This window comes from Vigna unguiculata, chromosome 3, assembly GCF_037176805.1.
Source record: "Vigna unguiculata cultivar grain cowpea cultivar isolate G323 ecotype 2 chromosome 3, ASM3717680v1, whole genome shotgun sequence".
In the NCBI taxonomy this organism is placed as follows: Eukaryota; Viridiplantae; Streptophyta; class Magnoliopsida; order Fabales; family Fabaceae; genus Vigna; species Vigna unguiculata.
The window spans coordinates 8,363,088-8,380,657 of NC_140794.1; the positions used below are offsets into that span (position 1 = coordinate 8,363,088).

The 17,570-nt window shown below is 29.9% G+C and overlaps 1 protein-coding gene across 3 annotated transcripts; it reads left to right on the forward strand.

Annotated features, from left to right (window-relative positions):
- Positions 1-11,147: 11,147 nt before the first annotated feature.
- LOC114178069 (protein MALE DISCOVERER 2) lies at positions 11,148-17,570 on the forward strand. 3 transcript variants are annotated; one of them, XM_028063758.2, is made up of 15 exons: positions 11,148-11,471; positions 11,706-11,847; positions 11,977-12,115; positions 12,229-12,361; positions 12,557-12,628; positions 13,292-13,435; positions 13,510-13,641; positions 14,784-14,882; positions 14,976-15,037; positions 15,129-15,548; positions 15,930-16,120; positions 16,237-16,369; positions 16,452-16,609; positions 16,693-16,881; positions 16,966-17,570. In XM_028063758.2, the coding sequence occupies exons 3-15, from the start codon at positions 12,016-12,018 to the stop codon at positions 17,224-17,226; spliced, it is 2,094 nt and encodes a 697-aa protein (XP_027919559.1). In that variant the 5' UTR covers positions 11,148-11,471; positions 11,706-11,847; positions 11,977-12,015; the 3' UTR covers positions 17,227-17,570. The 3 variants fall into 3 exon arrangements, with proteins under 3 accessions (XP_027919559.1, XP_027919560.1, XP_027919561.1); XM_028063759.2 differs by having other exon boundaries at positions 11,706-12,115; XM_028063760.2 differs by lacking the exon at positions 14,784-14,882 and having other exon boundaries at positions 11,706-12,115.

Here is a 17,570-nt window from a genome sequence, read left to right on the forward strand (position 1 = left end):
TGCTGATCATAAGGGCACAAATTTTGATGAGTCTGTGTCCCAAAAGGACAAAGAGGGCATGTAGATTGAGACAACGTTGGAATCAGCAGGGAAATTAGGTTTAGCTAGATAGCGTCCAAAGCTCGTTTTCCGTGGCATGTGCATAGATATAATATTTGAGCCCAGTGCTCACAGTGAGAGTGTTGGAGAGAGGAAAGAGTGATGACAGATATTCGAAGAATTAAAGTAAAGAGTTTGGCAGAGACAAAATTACGTGGAAAGACGAGAAACAGGAAAACCTATGAATAGAGATTAAGAAATTTTAAAGCATTGGGTTGGTTTTGTCCTCACGTTTGCATGAGAGTTGACATTTGATGATATATTAAACATGATAAGAATCTTTCAAAGAATTAGACCTATTTTTATACCATTTCATGGATGAGGACGTCCAACCTAGCATTACATTATTATTATATACATAATACACTGACATACCTCACCATCCACAACTATAAAATACTTCATCATATTAAGCATTTCTTGATTCACCCATAAAGGAGAATCATGTCTTGTAACAGCCACAGAAAAAACACTTTTATATATCAATTATCCCTTCTTCTGCTATATATCTTGCATCATGCTGCTGCGCATTCATCTTCAGAATCTGTAGTCAAAATAATGAAATTATTTTAGCCCTAACTTCCAAACACCTCTACTTTACTAATAATAACGGATGATCAATTTAGAAACCATGGTGAAAGCACGTTAGTCACAATGCAAGAAAATCATCGAAGGATTAATTAAGTTTAAACTCTCTTCTAATATTATATTTTATCTTATCAAAGTTAGACTTATTATTACTTGCTATTGAGATCAATTTTACAAATATTTAAATCCACACATGGCATATATATACACATAGATTGAGATAATCTATATTATTTAATAGTTAAACTCACTCCTTGAATTTTTATATCGAAATTTGTTAATTTGGCAAATAGTTAATTGAAAAAGGCTGTTAAAATATATTATGAGAATTAGATTTTAAACCTAATTCAATTTTACAAAACTGACTTGTAATATGATATTTGTGCTTATTTTTATATTTTAATTTGGTCTTATCTCTAGTCGATGTGAAACTTCCGACGTATATCAACTCTTTCTGTAATTTAAATTTTTTATCTTTTTATTTTAAACCATATCCATAAAAAAATAACTTGCAAGATCATTAAATTAGTGTTTCTAATAGTATTCAATGATGCATAAAGGAAGAGATCATTTTGTTTATTAATCTTAAGTGAATTGTTAAGAGTACATTTTATAAAAATACAGAAGTCTACTAGTTATTTTGCAATAATTTATATTGGTGAAGAAAGTTCTTCTTAAAAGCATTGTGTTTCGAATAAATCCAACTATATAGTTGTTGAAACTTGTAAGTATGGCAAGTAACTACAATTATGGCGGTCCCTTGGTAGTTTCAAGCACATGTTAATTAAGGAGATTGAAATGTACACAAAAAAATTTAAACATTTCAATCAACGTTATTTTATTATATGGGGTCAAAAAAAAATCAACTTTATATATTTGATTTTTAGAGTATACTTTCCATCTTATCTCTGTTTTATGTTTTTATCTGAATAATCAATATTTAAAAGAAACCGTCGAAAAGTGAGGTATATACTTTTACGGTTCAATCTGGGAGTTTTCTAACTCAAAACCTTTTAAGGTATTTGTTTTATAAAGAAACGTGTATTATTTTATTTTATTTTTTGGATTTAGTTGGATTAGTCCTCAGCTCTTAAATCCATAAATACGCCTTTAGGGTTAGTTTTGGTTTTGGTGGAATTTAATTTTAAGAAAATATTTCATGACACAAAACAACTTATAAATAAAATGGGGGATAATAGTTTACAGAAGTTCCACACGGGCATATCATTTTTCAATGTTAACTTATGATTTTAATTCTTAGAATCTAAAGTACATCTAATTTTGGTTTCCCGAATTTTAGAAAACCATTTAGTTTTTCTTATTAGAGTAAATTGGACTTGATGTAGAGTCAAGTAAAATGAATATAGAGAAAAATAGGATAAAATTACCAATTGAAATTAATGTGTAGTATGAAAATCAATTTTAAATTGTACTTTATGCAAACTTTAAAGGCCTTCGTATAGTGAAATTCAGATTGTGTATATATACACGTTTAAAGACTTTAAATCTAGCTTTTGTGCATTTTTTTTGTGTGTGTGGTGTTATTTGATTAATATAATTGCTTACTTTTGTGAAGATGGTTGGGTATGTTGTAAGTTTTTTCTAGGTTTCTCCTTTTCAATTTTAGATTAAAAAAAATGTTTAAATATGTTTATATTCTTTAACTTGTAGTGAAAATTAGAATTAATCCTTCTTATAAATCTTGAAAATCAATTTAGTCATTTATTTTTAAGAATGGGTCGATTTAATCATTTAAATCAATTTTTTTAAAGTTTAGTTGACGTTTTAAACACATCTTGAAACGTCAAATTTAAACAAATTTAATTAAAATGATTAAATTCACACATTTACAAAATTGAGAGCTGATTCTAATTTTCACTGAAAGTTGAAGGATAAAATAATATATTTAATCCTAAAACAAAAAAATGCATGGATACCTTTGATTGTAAGAGGCGTGTCATGCATCTATTAGAGACAACTGTTTGTTCCTTTGTTTTAATTAGTAAAATAAGTATGGATAATTGGAAGATTATATTTAAATGGAAAAAATGGTTGGGGTCTCTATATTATAAAAAATTAGTCACCATAAATATATTTTAAAAATTTTATATTTAATTCCTATTCTTTATAAATCACATGTTTTTCCCTTCACCATAAACCACTTTAAAGTCACTGACCTGGCAAGTGAAAGTGTATTTTTTAAATTATAATTAAATTCACGTGAACCTTTTATTTCATACTTAATTGAATAATATAGCTTCCTAAAGTACATAACATTATATTGAACTCTCTTACAACCACACAAATTCATACTCAACCTAACGTTGGGTCATTAGTAAGAATGCACAACCCATTATTGTTGGAAGGCATTGAAGATATTCAAACAAACACATAAATTATTATAACTTTTAACTAACAAATGTAATTGAAAACATTATTGTGTACTAATATATCATAACATAAATGGAACTTTTTACTAAAATTACTTAGTTCTTATGCCGACATTTTGTCTAAGTCCTTTCGGAAAAAATTTAAGGATGTTAATACAAAAGAGAATGGGATTGTTCGGATTCCTCCTAATGAGATCGTATAACTTCGAAAACAACTATTCTATCTGTTATAAAATAAAATAAAAAAAAATCAATTAATTTTAATTAAAATAAAAATAATTTCAAAATTAACTTTCAATTGTTAGAGACTAAATCTATTATAATTATAAATGACTAAATGTGAGTATATGGATGCTCAAGTGTTTTAACTAATATATTCTTTCGTCTTTAATTTAATGATTTTTTTTTTCTGTCATCTTGTTTTTGTAGTATGTACGTTCTTTTTATTTATTGATTAGAATATTTATCTAATTGGTTTAGTTCTTGCTTTCAATTTTAAAATACTTAGTAATGAGTGTGATACTTTATTCATTACCCCTTTTCACATATTATACCTTCTAGTGTTTATAACCATTTTCACCATTTTCAAGTAAGTAAACGCACTACTAAAAAAATTTATATTTTCTGCCAATTTTATTTTGAAAATTTTTTAATAGGAAATATTTATAAATTTTGTTGAGAAAAAAAATTTGCAAGAAATTGCTACCAATTTTCTTGCAAAATATTTTGTATAAAACACTTTTCGCAACAAATTTTGTAGGAAATACTTGCAAATTTTATAATTTCGTAAGAAATGATTCCTCACAAAGGAATTACCTGCCAATTAGAAAAAATGACAAAAAAATCTTTTCTTGCAAATTTTTTTAACAAATTTGGAAGAAAAATCTCATGTAATATAAAAATTTCTAGTAGTGACGACATATTCATAACCTTGCAATTTAACATTTTTGCATATCTCAATATCATGTTTACAACTACTCTCACTCCACCTAATTTGCTTTCAGAAAAGTTCATCTTAAGTCCAAGAGCAAGATCAAACTACCTCAAAATACTTTTAAGTTATAACAATATATAAAGATATATCATTTTTTATCTCCACATTATTTCAGTTTTACCTCTAATTATTATTTTAAAAATTAATTATTTTACGCATAAGTTTATTCTAAAAGCATCTTTTGTCTTTAACAATTATTTTAAAAACCTTTTTTATATACATATTTTATTTTTTTTAATTTTACATTTAACAACTATTTTAAAAATTAATTATATATTTTTTATTGATCTTAACTTTCTACAAAAAGTAAAACATGTGAACACACAATCGTGATAACACCAAGATTTTCGCAGTCTTTATTTTATATTGTTTGGATGCAAAATTTTTCTTGGATGATGACGACAGACACCTCAGAGAGTGGAGGGAGGTAGGAGTATTTAAACTGCGTTTGACCTCGAATCCTAAATGATGTAAGACTTTATTAGGTGTACCGGAATACTAACCTTGCGTACGGTTGACTTTTCTTTAAACAAAAAATTGTACTTAAATTTTTGTGAACAATTAAGTTGCAACATGATCTCGACAATATATATTGGTTATTCAATTGTGCATGAAAACACAACATAAAGAGGGGTTAAGGGACGGTGTGCATGTACTTGCAGTAGTGCAATACACATTCCATGAGATGAAAAATGTACACAAGTTCCCTTGTGAATGTACCCAGATAGATAACATGGAAATCCACTAAAATAGCCTAATGGTCTAATGTTCTTCATACAAATCCACTAAAAAATACAATACATTTTAGATTGCTTTAACTTGGTTGACTTTTTTAAATCACTTAGTCTATTAAAACTTTCAAGATTATTCTGTCCAGAATATTTTTTTTTTTTGTTTTTTAACTTTTGATTTGTTTGATTTATAATGTATTTTCAGGTTACATATAAACAACTCAATTCAAAGTCTCTTTGGTAAAATATCTTATTGGTTTTTAAAAGATATATACCTCCTTGAGAGAAACAGACAGATCTAGTGAGAATTTAAATTGATACGCTTACATTCACCAATATTAAAGAGAGATTGCTGCTGCCAACAATTATTGAATATCCTGCATCAATTTAAACTCTTTTACTGTGTGTTCAACTAACTCCTTGACTAAAATTTTCAAAAAATTATTAATTAATTACGTAACATTGCTCATGTAGCTGTTTAGTTAAACCCAGCTTTGATTGCTCTATAACAAGATAATAAAAAGCAAACAATTTTACCTAAATAAGAAATTTTATGATTGGTTGCGTGAACTGTTTCGAAACAGTTGACAAATTAAGCCAAGTACTCGTAAAATGCTAACCAGTAACTCTTACAATTTCAATTCTAGCTGAAGAAGAGATAGAATAAAGAAAAATAAAATAAAACATATTTGATTGATCCCAGTTGAAAGTGTGTGGAATGGTGGAGAGAGAGATTTGAGGATTAGGGAAGAAGGAAAATGAATGTAAATGGTTTGAAAAGTTTGTTCGTAAAAGCTTTGAAGTCAGGTACAGTGGTTTCTTCTGATATTTGAAGAGAAAGATGAGGAGTTTAAGAAAGTAGTTGAATGGCGGGTAAATTTTGGGTTTGAGTGCGTGTTTGGTTACTTAGTAAAATTGATTAAAATTGATTTTATAACGTAAAATTAATATGAGTTTGATTTTCAGAATCAATTAAATAATAAAAATTTATGTTAAGAAACAACTCATTTTTATTTTTGTGTTAAAAAATTGATTTGATTTAACTGAAATCAATTCTTCAATGCTAAATCAAATAGTTGAGACTAACTTGAAGAATGAGTTATTTAAGTGAGAGAAGAATTTGTTGCACAATTTTTACTTAAATCTGGAAGTATGTAAGGTACTAAATAATGAAGATTAGTATTTTTTATGCATTCAATTACATTTTAGAAAATATTAATTAAAATTTGAGTGAAGAATGTTAATAAAATTCCAAGTTTTTTTTTAAAATTTATTGGTACTTATGGGTATCCAAAATTTAAAAAAAGGAAAAATAAATAATATATATATATATATATATATATATATATATATATATATTTGCAAGTTTTTAAAATTTGATCTAAATAAAATTACTACAACCAAAAAATATAAATTCGAAGAATAGCTAAATAAAAGTTAAAATGTAAGTTCAAATTAATAGTTTAAAACATACATTTAAATATAATTCAAATATAAATAATTTCAGAAACAATTCTAATAAAAATCAAAATCTTATTATATTTATGTTTTTCTCCTCAATATTTTCAATTTGATCACTTCGTAAAATAAATAATATACAGATAAAAGATATGAACATATATTGTGTATATAGTTACTATTAATAAATTTAGAATGAAATATTGAAAAGAAAACTATTAATAATTATCTTTTTTTTAATATTGTATTATGTTTCATCTCATTTCAATTTCGAACTGTATGAAAAAAGGAGAATTAATTCATTAACTGTAATCAATAAATTGAATGAATATAAATATATAGTTTGAAGTGTTCATTAATATTTTTTATGATAAATAATTTAATGATCAATTTATAACTCAATTATATTTTTTTATTTATTTTAAAATTTTAAAAAATAGCATCACTGACTTCTCCTTTCTCTTTCTTATTTGCAAACATCTCCAAGATGTAGTCATAATGACAAATTTGTAGGAGGAATTTCTTCGACCTATTTCACTCCATCTTTTTGTTTTCACTCCATCTTATTGTTGTGGTACTCGTTTGAATTCAAGCTTTTATTATCCTTATTGGGAATTCAAGTGTGAGTCTAAACCCTACTTGGATAGAAATGAGAGAGTGGAATACCATATAAGGACGAAGACCCATAAACTCATTACTTTAAGGTTTTGGGTTGAGAGTGTTGTTAATATTATGTAGTTAGGCTCATGTCTCATTAATGTTCTATCTCTCAAATGAACCACCTCCCCTCCCTCTAAAAACCTAACACTCCTCGAAATTTTGCATTTTGACTCAATTATTTTGTATTCAAATATAGAGTATTTAGATCTAAGATATTGTTCACAGATTCATAGTCATAAAGATTTGGGGTGAAAAACTTCAAATTAGTCACAAATTCTAAAGTATGTTTTTTTATTTTCGTAGTATTTTTCATCAATTTTTTCATACTTTATAACTTTATTTGAGATACTTACATGACTTAGAAAATTCTACAAATTTTTGTGGTGTATTCTTGAATTGTATATTAATTTTTTTCTTGGTTTCAGTGGAGGAAAATATTACGAAAAATTAGAAAAAAATTGTCAAATTGACATTTATTGTCTCTACAATATACGTCAATTTAATGTCTCTTATTATGACGACTGACAACGGACCTTCAACTGATGTCAAAAGTCTAAAATAGTAAAGGTTAAAACCTTTTTGGTGTTAGTGCTAGGTCTAAACTGACTTCACTTGACCTTTAACATGGGTCAACTCAAGTAGACCTTAGAATCAAACGGACTAAACTCAAATTTAGATCTTGATCAACTCTGATTTATCTGTGTCTAAATTGACTTGACATAGATACCCTTTAAATTTGAATTTTCAGAATTTTAAAAAATATCCGATATGATTCAAATCTAATTAAATAAATTAGATTTAAAATCCAAAAATAATATACATTTAAAATAATCTATTTAAATATTAAATTTAGATAATTATGAATTTAATTTAGAATTTGATTTTTTTATCATGCTTCGGTGTCGTATACTAAAATAGTTTCGTTGTAGTTGAATTTGATTGGTTTATACGAAAAATCATTCCGCTCACTAATTTTTATTTTCTTAATTCATCGTCCGGTGTTGTTTTAGTCTATTCCATTTTAAAGCCGTTTGGACTATATTAATTTTGGGTTTTTGTCTTAATTTAAAAATAGGCTTAATTACTCGGATCATACCCATTTTGGTTCGAAAATTTCAAAATGGTACCCATTTTGAACTTTGTCTCAATTTAGTATCCAATTTTGATTATTGCATTAATGTAGGACCCTCCGTTAAGTCTTCACAAACGGCGTTAACTACCTTATCACGTGTCAAACTCTGGATTTATTTATTTTTTTTTATTTTTTTTTAATTTTTTTAATTTTTTTAATTTTTTTAATTTTTTTAATTTTTTTAAATTTTTATTTTTATTTTTGATGTGACATGTGACAAGGTATCGCCACGTGGCAAGGTACCTGGCAAGAGTTATGGTCTTCATTTCAACTTAGTCCACACATGTGTCTATTTGTTTCAATTTAGTACCCATATATGTTTATTGGTTTCAATTTAGTACCCAAATTATTTGTTTCAATTTTGTCTGAGTATTTTTTTACAAAATAGAGAAATATTGTGTCTCCCTTAAGATCAAATTTATTATTTATATAAATGTTATATTTATATTTGTTATTAAAAATGACTTACAAATATGTTATTCATGACTTTTACCATTAACTTTAATATAAATTTCAATACTTAATTTTATAACTCATTTTTAGTAACAAATATCAATATAACATTTGTATAAATAATAAATTTTGTCTTAAAAGAGATACAATATTTCTCCATTTAAAAAAAAATATATATTTGAATAAAATTCAAACAAATAAATTGGGTACTAAATTGAAACAAATAAACATATATGGGTACTAAATTGAAACAAATAGACATATATGGGGACTAAGTTGAAATGAAGACAACAAGTATCTTGCCACATGGCGATACCTTGCCACGTGTCACAGACAGTGGCACGTGTCACATCAAGGATTTGACACGTGGCAAAAAAAATTCAAAAAAAAAATTCAAAAAAAAAATTCAAAAAAAAAAATTAAAAAAAATTATAAAAATTATAAAAAATTAAAAAATCCAAAGACTGACACGTGACAAGGTAGTTAACGACGTTTATGAAGACTTAACGGAAGGTACTACATTGATGCAATAATCAAAATTGGGTACTAAATTGAGACAAAGTTCAAAGTGGGTACCATTTTGAAATTTTCGAACCAAAATGGGTATGATCCGAGTAATTAAGCCTTAAAAATATTATTGAATAAAATGATTAGTTATATATTAAATATAATAACAGTAATTTAAAATATTTCATTTATAAGTCATTATATATAGTACATCTATTTAAATTTTATACTATTAAATACGTACATAATATATTTAACTAAATATATCTTTCAGAAAAAAGTATAATTTATGTGCATAATAAAAACTGACTAAAAAAAACGAGAATAATGATTAATTAACTAATATTGTGCTATGTAATGAATTAACCATTTAATATATTTTGTTTTTCAGTATAAAAAATATAATTATATTAAAATTTAACGAGAAATATGTGTAATATAAAAATGAATGATGATGCAATATTTTAAAATAGATAGACATTTGGATAGAATTTTGGAAAACAAAAAATGAGGTTTAAGTCTTATTTGAAAAATTATCATTTACTCTGTTTTATATTTTCAATCTAGAATGATAAAATATTTAAAAAGAATATGTTGCCACCTTTATTTCTTTTTATTTCATTATATCACTTTCCAAAATTTTCTTCTTCTTCTTCTTCTTTTTATTATTTATCTTGAGTATCCACTTCAATGCAAAATGGGATGCACGTTCACGGATTTCTTAGGAAAAATATATGACTCTGTCTTCTCAGATTATTACATATTAAGAGCATTACAACGAATCAATTGACACCAACAAAAGAAACTAATCAGAACATCATACATCATAAAGATTGTATAAACTTCTTCCTCCTTTCATGGCAACAATGTAACAGTGAACAACCCTCTCACATTCTTAAGAAACACTAACTTCTACATCTATAACACTTTGTTTAATGGTTTTTATGATTATGTGCAATGACAAATCTAATTAATAATAATGTCAAATATATAAATAAATACAACAAAAGTTATTTTACAAACTGTTTTGTGAATTAATAAATTAAATTTATATTTTACCTTTAAGATATGACCTTAGTCCTAAAAAATGTTCATCTTTTTCAGGGCAAAGTATATTCGTTTGCAGAGCTTAGTAAAGAGAGTTTTTGGCAGTTTTTGTGAATAATGTTGAAGAAAAAAAGACGTATAAATTCCATCTAAGATCCTTGTCGTGTTTCCCTAACTCACGCTAAAGATTCCAACACCTTCACTCACTAGTCATCAGAAAGAACATGCGAGTGGTAATTAGTTAAGACTTCAAAATATTTTATGTCTCAAAAATATTTATTATTGATTTAAACAGTCATATGATATATCACTTTTGTTGAAATGATTTATTATCTTCTATTATTTTTATTTTTACGAACATGTCTCAAAATATGTACATATTATGGTTTATTTTAAAAAGGTATGAAGATAGTCTATGTGTATTTCAAATTGTTCCTCTCCATCTAAAAGGAAACTGTTAAATTAGTATAAAACTTAAGTTTTGTAAATAAATATAGGATCAAAAGAAAAAATATTTTGTAAAAAAATGTTAGCAATAAGTTTACACGGTTAACTAAAGTTTCTTTTCGTATTTATTATTTTATATACATATAGTACATTAGCTAATTTTTTTAATTTTCTTATTGAAGTTTGGACACAGCCTGAAAAGGAATAAATAGCATGACCAAAATGCAACCAATAGCAAGACATTTATGATTTCAGAAATGTTGGTAAGAGGTCAATTTTTCATAGTCAGACACCAATCTACTAGTCAGACACCAATATTATGTTTTTGTTGATTTGTCTCTGCTACAGATCGTGACAAGCAATTCCTGGACCATTTTAATTTATTCTGATTTTGTTGATAATAGTATCTATTTTTTAATAACAGAAGAATACATTGCACATATTAAGAAGACAATCTATTCAAAGATAATTTTGATGATATTGTAAAAATATAAACTTGGATAACAGAAAATGGAAAAACAGATACATTTATCATTAATAGTGAACCGGCAGAAACAAAAAGCGCGTGCGAGTAATTCGGAAGTGGTGGCCAATGGGGCCTACAGCGAATTTTAGGAAAAAGGAAAATATGAGAGGGGGGGATTGTGTGTGTGGGTGGTGGGGGGTGATGAGAGAGAAACTGAGACAAGAGACAAAACAACCTCAACATTGTAAGAGGATGAAGGTGGTCGGAGAGAGGGTCATCTGAGACTCCTCTCAAAGGTAGCAATTGAGCGAAACATTCCATATTCCATACATCAAATCGTTGAATCTTTTGCTGCCTTTATCAGATTCCCTGTCTCAGTTTAACCCCCCCCACCTATCACCACCAACTTGCATTGGATTTCATCATCAACCATTCTTGATCGTTCGCTTACATCCAACAAAGGGCATCTTTTCCTACACCCTTTTCTCCCATCTGCATGGTAATTCAATGCCCTTTTAACCCTCTTTTTTTTTTTTTTTTTTTTTTTTTTTTTTTTTTTTAACATTGGTGAGATGCCAGACACCCACAAAGTTTGCTTGCTGATGGGGTTATTCCTTGTTTCTTCTTTATTATGGTTTTGATTGTCTGTCAACTTTGTCATTTTTCATTGATTCTTTTATTGTTGGAATAAAAACTTTTTTTTTTTTGTTTCCTTGGATGTAATTTCTTACAGCCCCAGCCCACATTGCTGGGAAATCATTTGCCAGGAAGATCATGAGCCGGGTATGCCGTTATTGAGCAAAGGGTTGTGAGGAAAAGATTGAACAGAAAATGGGAGACCCTCCAGTGACCTTTGGACCCAAGAGCTTTTGATTGTAATATACAAGTTTTTTCTAGTTAGTGAAATTTCCTCAGCTTCATCCACATAGGTGGAAGAGTTTCTATGTCAGAAAAAACCTTCCTATTTTGTACAAATGATATGTATTGCTCGTAACGAAATATAGGTCTTGTCTCTACCAAAGCGACATTGCCTTCATATAGCAATGGAAAGCATATGGGGCCCATATGGATTGTGGCTCAGAATTTATGTTGGATTGATTTCTCTATGGGGAACTCAACTGTGTTTGTCTCTAAACGATGAAGGTGATTTGCATGGATTGTTCTTTTAGTCTCCCTAATTTGCAGACAATCGTTTAATGGATTCCTTGTATCTTGGTGTTTGATTTTTGTTGTTGCATTTGGAATGGACATTACAGGATTGTCCTTGTTGGAATTTCGGGGAAGAATAACTTCTGATCCTTTTCATGCTCTGGCAAATTGGAATCCAAATGATTGTAACCCTTGCCAGTGGTTTGGTGTTCGTTGTGTAGGTGGTAAAGTGCGAAAGCTGTAAGTTCCTTTTCGTTTCCTCTTTCTAATCTTCCATTGAGCTGTATTATTTTTACTTTTATTTTGCCAAGGCAAACTATAATACATATAATGATATAACTGTTCTTGACGCCTAAAGAAAACAACCATTTTGATTGACGTGAGTGCAGAATTTTTATGCTTATACGCCTTTGTACGTTCCAATGTTTCTCGTAGGGTCCTACCTGAACTATCTTTGGAAGGCACATTGGCTCCTGAGCTTGGGAAACTTAGTCATCTAAAATCCCTGTAAGGGTTCTTGCCATGTTACCATTATGTCAAAAGTAAAACACGTTATACTGGTAAAAGCGCTGATTGAACTTTATCTTGTAATAATGTACCTTAATCTAAGAGCTCAATATTTGTCATATAGAGAGGTCATTCTTAAATTTCAGGATATGCTTGAAGAATGAAATGATGATACTTGTATGTTGTTATTGTCTGGAATGCATCCAATAATTCAAGAGACTGGTAGCAATAAATGTTCTGTCTCTCTGTGTATGATTTTTATCACTCTTTTCTTTTCTTCTCCCATCTTCTATGCAATGTTAATTTTGTAAGCTTGCCTTCAAGATAGTACTTCGCTTTCCATAAAAAACTCTGAAAGTGACTATATTCTCAAGTATTTGCAGTTAGTTTCCTCTCAGCTGCATTATTAGGCCATGTTAGTGTCCATCGTGATTCTTTGCCTCTGTTGGACAGATTATGATGAGCCCTTCTGTATGATTATTTTACCTCTTGTTATGTTGTAACTTAATTTTATGTTGTTTTTAAATGTGTGTCTTACTGGAAGACTAAACTATGGGCCATTTCTCCAAAAGTTTAAAAATCCAACAGTTCATTTTACTTAATATTGTAATTTATATTAAAATACATTTCTCATTCAGATAAACCGTTGTTTCTTTGAAATAGTATATTATACAAGAACAGTTTTGCTGGTACTATTCCCGAAGAACTTGGTGATCTAAACAAGCTGGAGTTATTTGATCTAAGGGGGAATAACATGACTGGATGTGTCCCAGCAGAAATTGGCCATTTGTTGTTGTCAGAACAATTGTAGGTTAACTCTATTTTTTTTTCTATTTGGTTACATTTGTGGGTTACCTACAATGAATTTAATTTTTCCCTAGGTTAATTTGTGACAAGAAATGTGAAGGCAGTGATTCTAAAGAGGTTGGAAAGGTCAGATTGCTCTGTAGTATCAGTCGTTCAACTCCTTTGACAACTTTATCACTTGGAAAGAACCGAAAGGTTGCACCCAGGTAACTGTATCTTCATTTTTATCCCTGATCTAGTGACCCTAGTAATTTCATGGCATGCTTTCTTTCCTTTAGCTTCACTTAAAGGTAGGGCAAGTTATTGAGTCATAACAACCTTTGTGTTACAAATTTTATTCTTTTGCCAACAATGAATCCTTTTTGACAATCACTGCAAAATTATTTCCACAAGGTCAGGCATTATATGAAATATATTCCACGTAGTTAGCCAAACTCTTCATGTGCATATCCTTTTTCCAGGCATCCTTTAGAAATATATGAACGATGGGGCATAGTGATGATTTCTTTATGATGCCATTATTTTATTGGTTTAAGATGTTCCAATAATCAATCTGAGATCTCAATTGTCATAATTCAAATAATTAATTCTGTTCACATAGAGTTTCTGTATATTGTCTTCAGTGGATACAAATACAAATATTCATTCTGAACTTCTCATGGTGCATCTCATTGATCTGTTATGCATCAACAGAGTGACAGTGTATATTCTTTCTTGAATGGAGGTCTATGGTTGGTAAAGACAAACTGAAATGTGTTTGTTTTTTCAGTTTTTTAATTTATTGTTTTAACTCCTAAAAACCCAGTTTTTTACTTTGTTTCTGGTTACATGTTGATAGCAGGAGTCACACTATCTTTAGTTATGATTGGCTCTTGTGAAATTGCATGTGCTGCAAAGATTAAAATTCATCTAACAAACAATAAAAGCAACCTCTTTATCATTTGTCATTTGATATCCTAATGGTTGGTCAAAAGAAAACTTTTAATCATTTTGTTGTCTATTGGAAATTCTCGGTGTACTTTAGCATATAAACTCAAGAGAGACTTGCAGAATTACATGTGTTGAGTGGTTTTATTTTATTTGATTTTCTTAAATTTGAACACCATGGTTATTTTATTGTTATATGAGCAACTGAAATTTTAGTGTCGTCTTATGGCTCTGTTTTATGCTGGTAAGATTAGATTTTGCAGTATCAAACTTTAACAGTACCATCCTACGGCATCGTATTCCTAATTTGCTTCATCCTTTATGTTTAACAAGAAGGGATGAGTTTCTGTTTTTTTTTTGACATTTCGATGCATGATCTGAAAAGTATACAATAACATGATGTGAAAAGTTTATGTCACAGAAATTATAAGCAATGGAATGAGGCAGATTCATCTTTTATTCCACTTAAAGTAGCGCTAAAAAAATACGCCAATGCTGTCCTTGCTGTGGCACTGCCACTGTGTGTAGATAACTTTCTACCTTCTCAATCTGAATATTTACTTATATTTTGTTCTTGCATCATGTTACTAAAATAGTGTGCTGTTATTTGAAGGCTCAAGCTAGTAAAGGCCACCCCTCATGCCTATGTAGAGAAATGGTGTGGCATTCTGAGTGGTGAGTGGAGATCCTTGATTGATTTATGGCCTGTGAGAAATTGATATCTATGATTTTAACTGACTTTGAAGACATACCTTCCCTCATGTAGGCTCTGATGATTCAGAGATTGACCAAAATGTAGAAAATCTAGTCAATTCAGCACGGCGGAAGTTGCTTGATGAGTCCAGTAACCTTGCAGCTGCACCTTTCAATGGACCTACTATACAGATCAGTTCTATTCCAATTACCCAGAGCAGTGGAGCTTTTCCAGCCTACCCAGACACCAATAAGAATCAAAATCACTCACCTGCACAATTGCCTTCACCTTCTACAGATCAACCAAGTCAACCAACTTCAGCTAATGTTGCTTCTGGAAAATTATGGGAGTATATTATTATAATAGCAGGTGTAGCTGTCTTGGTCATTATTATTTTTATCATGCTTTGCATTTGGCGAAAACGAGCAGCAAAAGTAATAAAGCCATGGAAAACAGGAATAAGTGGACAGCTGCAGAAAGCATTTATAACAGGTAATATATCAGTTTTGTAAGCCTAATTTATCTTGGTTTCACTTCATTCTTTAACCCTGTTCAAGGGAAGCTAGGGCATGTTTAATTTTTTGAGCACAACTTAGAACAGCATTATTAGTATGCACCAAAGAATTTGAGATTCCTTAAATGAACTTGGCGGAAATAAATTATTGATTTGAAAAGGAAGGTTTAACTTGGCTATTGTCAGCTTACCAAATTTTAAACGCCTCATACTTCCCTCGTGTATGTTCTTTAGTATGTAATAATGCGAAGTGTCAAACTATGAATCAATTATGTCTAATCTCTTCCTTAAGTTATTAGGTCAATCCAAAATTAATGTTATCATATGTTGACTGTGTTTTGTCCTTGTATGTAATGTAGGGGTCCCCAAGTTGAATCAGGCAGAGCTGGAGACAGCCTGTGAAGATTTCAGCAATATTATTAATACTTTTGATGAATGCACCATATATAAGGGAACACTATCCAGTGGAGTCGAGATTGCTGTTGATTCAACTATTGTTAAGTCGGCGCGTGATTGGTCAAAGACAATGGAGACGGCCTATCGCAAAAAGGTTTTCTCTTTTCCAAGTCAATGCAGAGGAAAAAGTTGAATTGAGAGTCCCAACTTAATTGAGTGACTTTCAATTCTTAATTACCTGTTGCTAATTTTGTCCCTTGTATTCTTCAGATTGCCACATTATCCCGTGTTAACCACAAGAACTTTACCAATCTTATTGGGTACTGTGATGAAGAAGAACCATTCACCAGGATGATGGTATTTGAGTATGCTCCGAATGGAAGCTTATTTGAGCATCTGCATGGTAACACAGCGAATCTGATTGAAGGCTTAAGTTCTCTTTACAAAAAACAAATGCTAAGTTTTGTGTATTTGTTTCTTTTCAGTTAAGGAAGTTGAACATCTTGATTGGAGCGCAAGAATGAGAGTTATTATGGGCACAGCATATTGTCTTCAGTATATGCACCATGATCTGAATCCACCAGTGGCTCATTCCAACCTCAATTCAATTGCTATATTATTGACAGATGACTTTGCTGCTAAGGTATATGCACATTTCTATTCCTTCTTTCCTTTTAATGTTTTAGGTATCAATCAAGTAACATATCTCCATTTTATTGCTATCAGATATCAGAAATAGCTTTTGGCAAGAATGTATCATCACAAGCCAACACACCTGGACATGAGTCACAGAAAGGTGACTTGCCACCCCATGCTGATCCTGAAACCGATGTCTACAACTTTGGAGTGTTGTTGCTTGAAATCATTTCTGGAAAACTACCCTACTCTGAAGAACATGGCAACATTACTGACTGGGTAAGTTTGAAATTTGTGGTTCCTAGTAGTTTCAAGTTCTCATGTATGTGAGACTTAAAAGATAAATCCTGATAAACCTTTCAGGCTGGTGAGCACTTGAATAATAAGCAAAGCGTGAGCAATCTGATTGATCCCTCGCTGGAGTCGTTCAAAGAAGAAGAACTTGATGTGATATGCGAGGTGATCAAAGAATGTCTTCAATCTGATGCAAGACTAAGACCAACGATGAAGGACCTAGCTCCCAGATTGAGGGAAGTGCTTCATGTATCACCTGAGCAAGCTGTTCCAAGACTCTCTCCTCTCTGGTGGGCTGAACTGGAGATCTTATCATTGGAGACCTCTTAAAAGTTGTACCTCACTCTCATCTCTGTGTTGCATGCCAAGTCTCTCTCGCCAACCTTTAACATGCTGCTACCAGAGCAAGTCTTTCAGATAATGCTATGTGGTATTTGCTGCTCAAATTCTTTAATTCTATTTGTTCTTTTATAAGTTCTTATGATTAATACCATAGCAATTCTTGTCCCAATGGAATAGTGTTGTCATTTTGAAGGTGGGTTGTTGTAAATTGTACTTTGTTGATGAAGATTGGGATGTAAAGAGTGTTGGCAATATTAATATCCAAGTCGCAATGAACATGCAAGTTCTATACAAATATACAATTATCAATCAAACTTGTTTCTGTTCCTTGA

Excerpts from the sequence above, each read along its gene's own strand:
- LOC114178069 (XM_028063759.2), top strand. The coding sequence starts at position 12,016 with ATGGAAAGCATATGGGGCCCATATGGATTGTGGCTCAGAATTTATGTT. Across the intron at positions 12,116-12,228 it reads TTTGTCTCTAAACGATGAAG|GATTGTCCTTGTTGGAATTT; the intron begins GTGATTTGCATG and ends TGGACATTACAG. Across the intron at positions 14,883-14,975 it reads CTTGCTGTGGCACTGCCACT|GCTCAAGCTAGTAAAGGCCA; the intron begins GTGTGTAGATAA and ends TGTTATTTGAAG.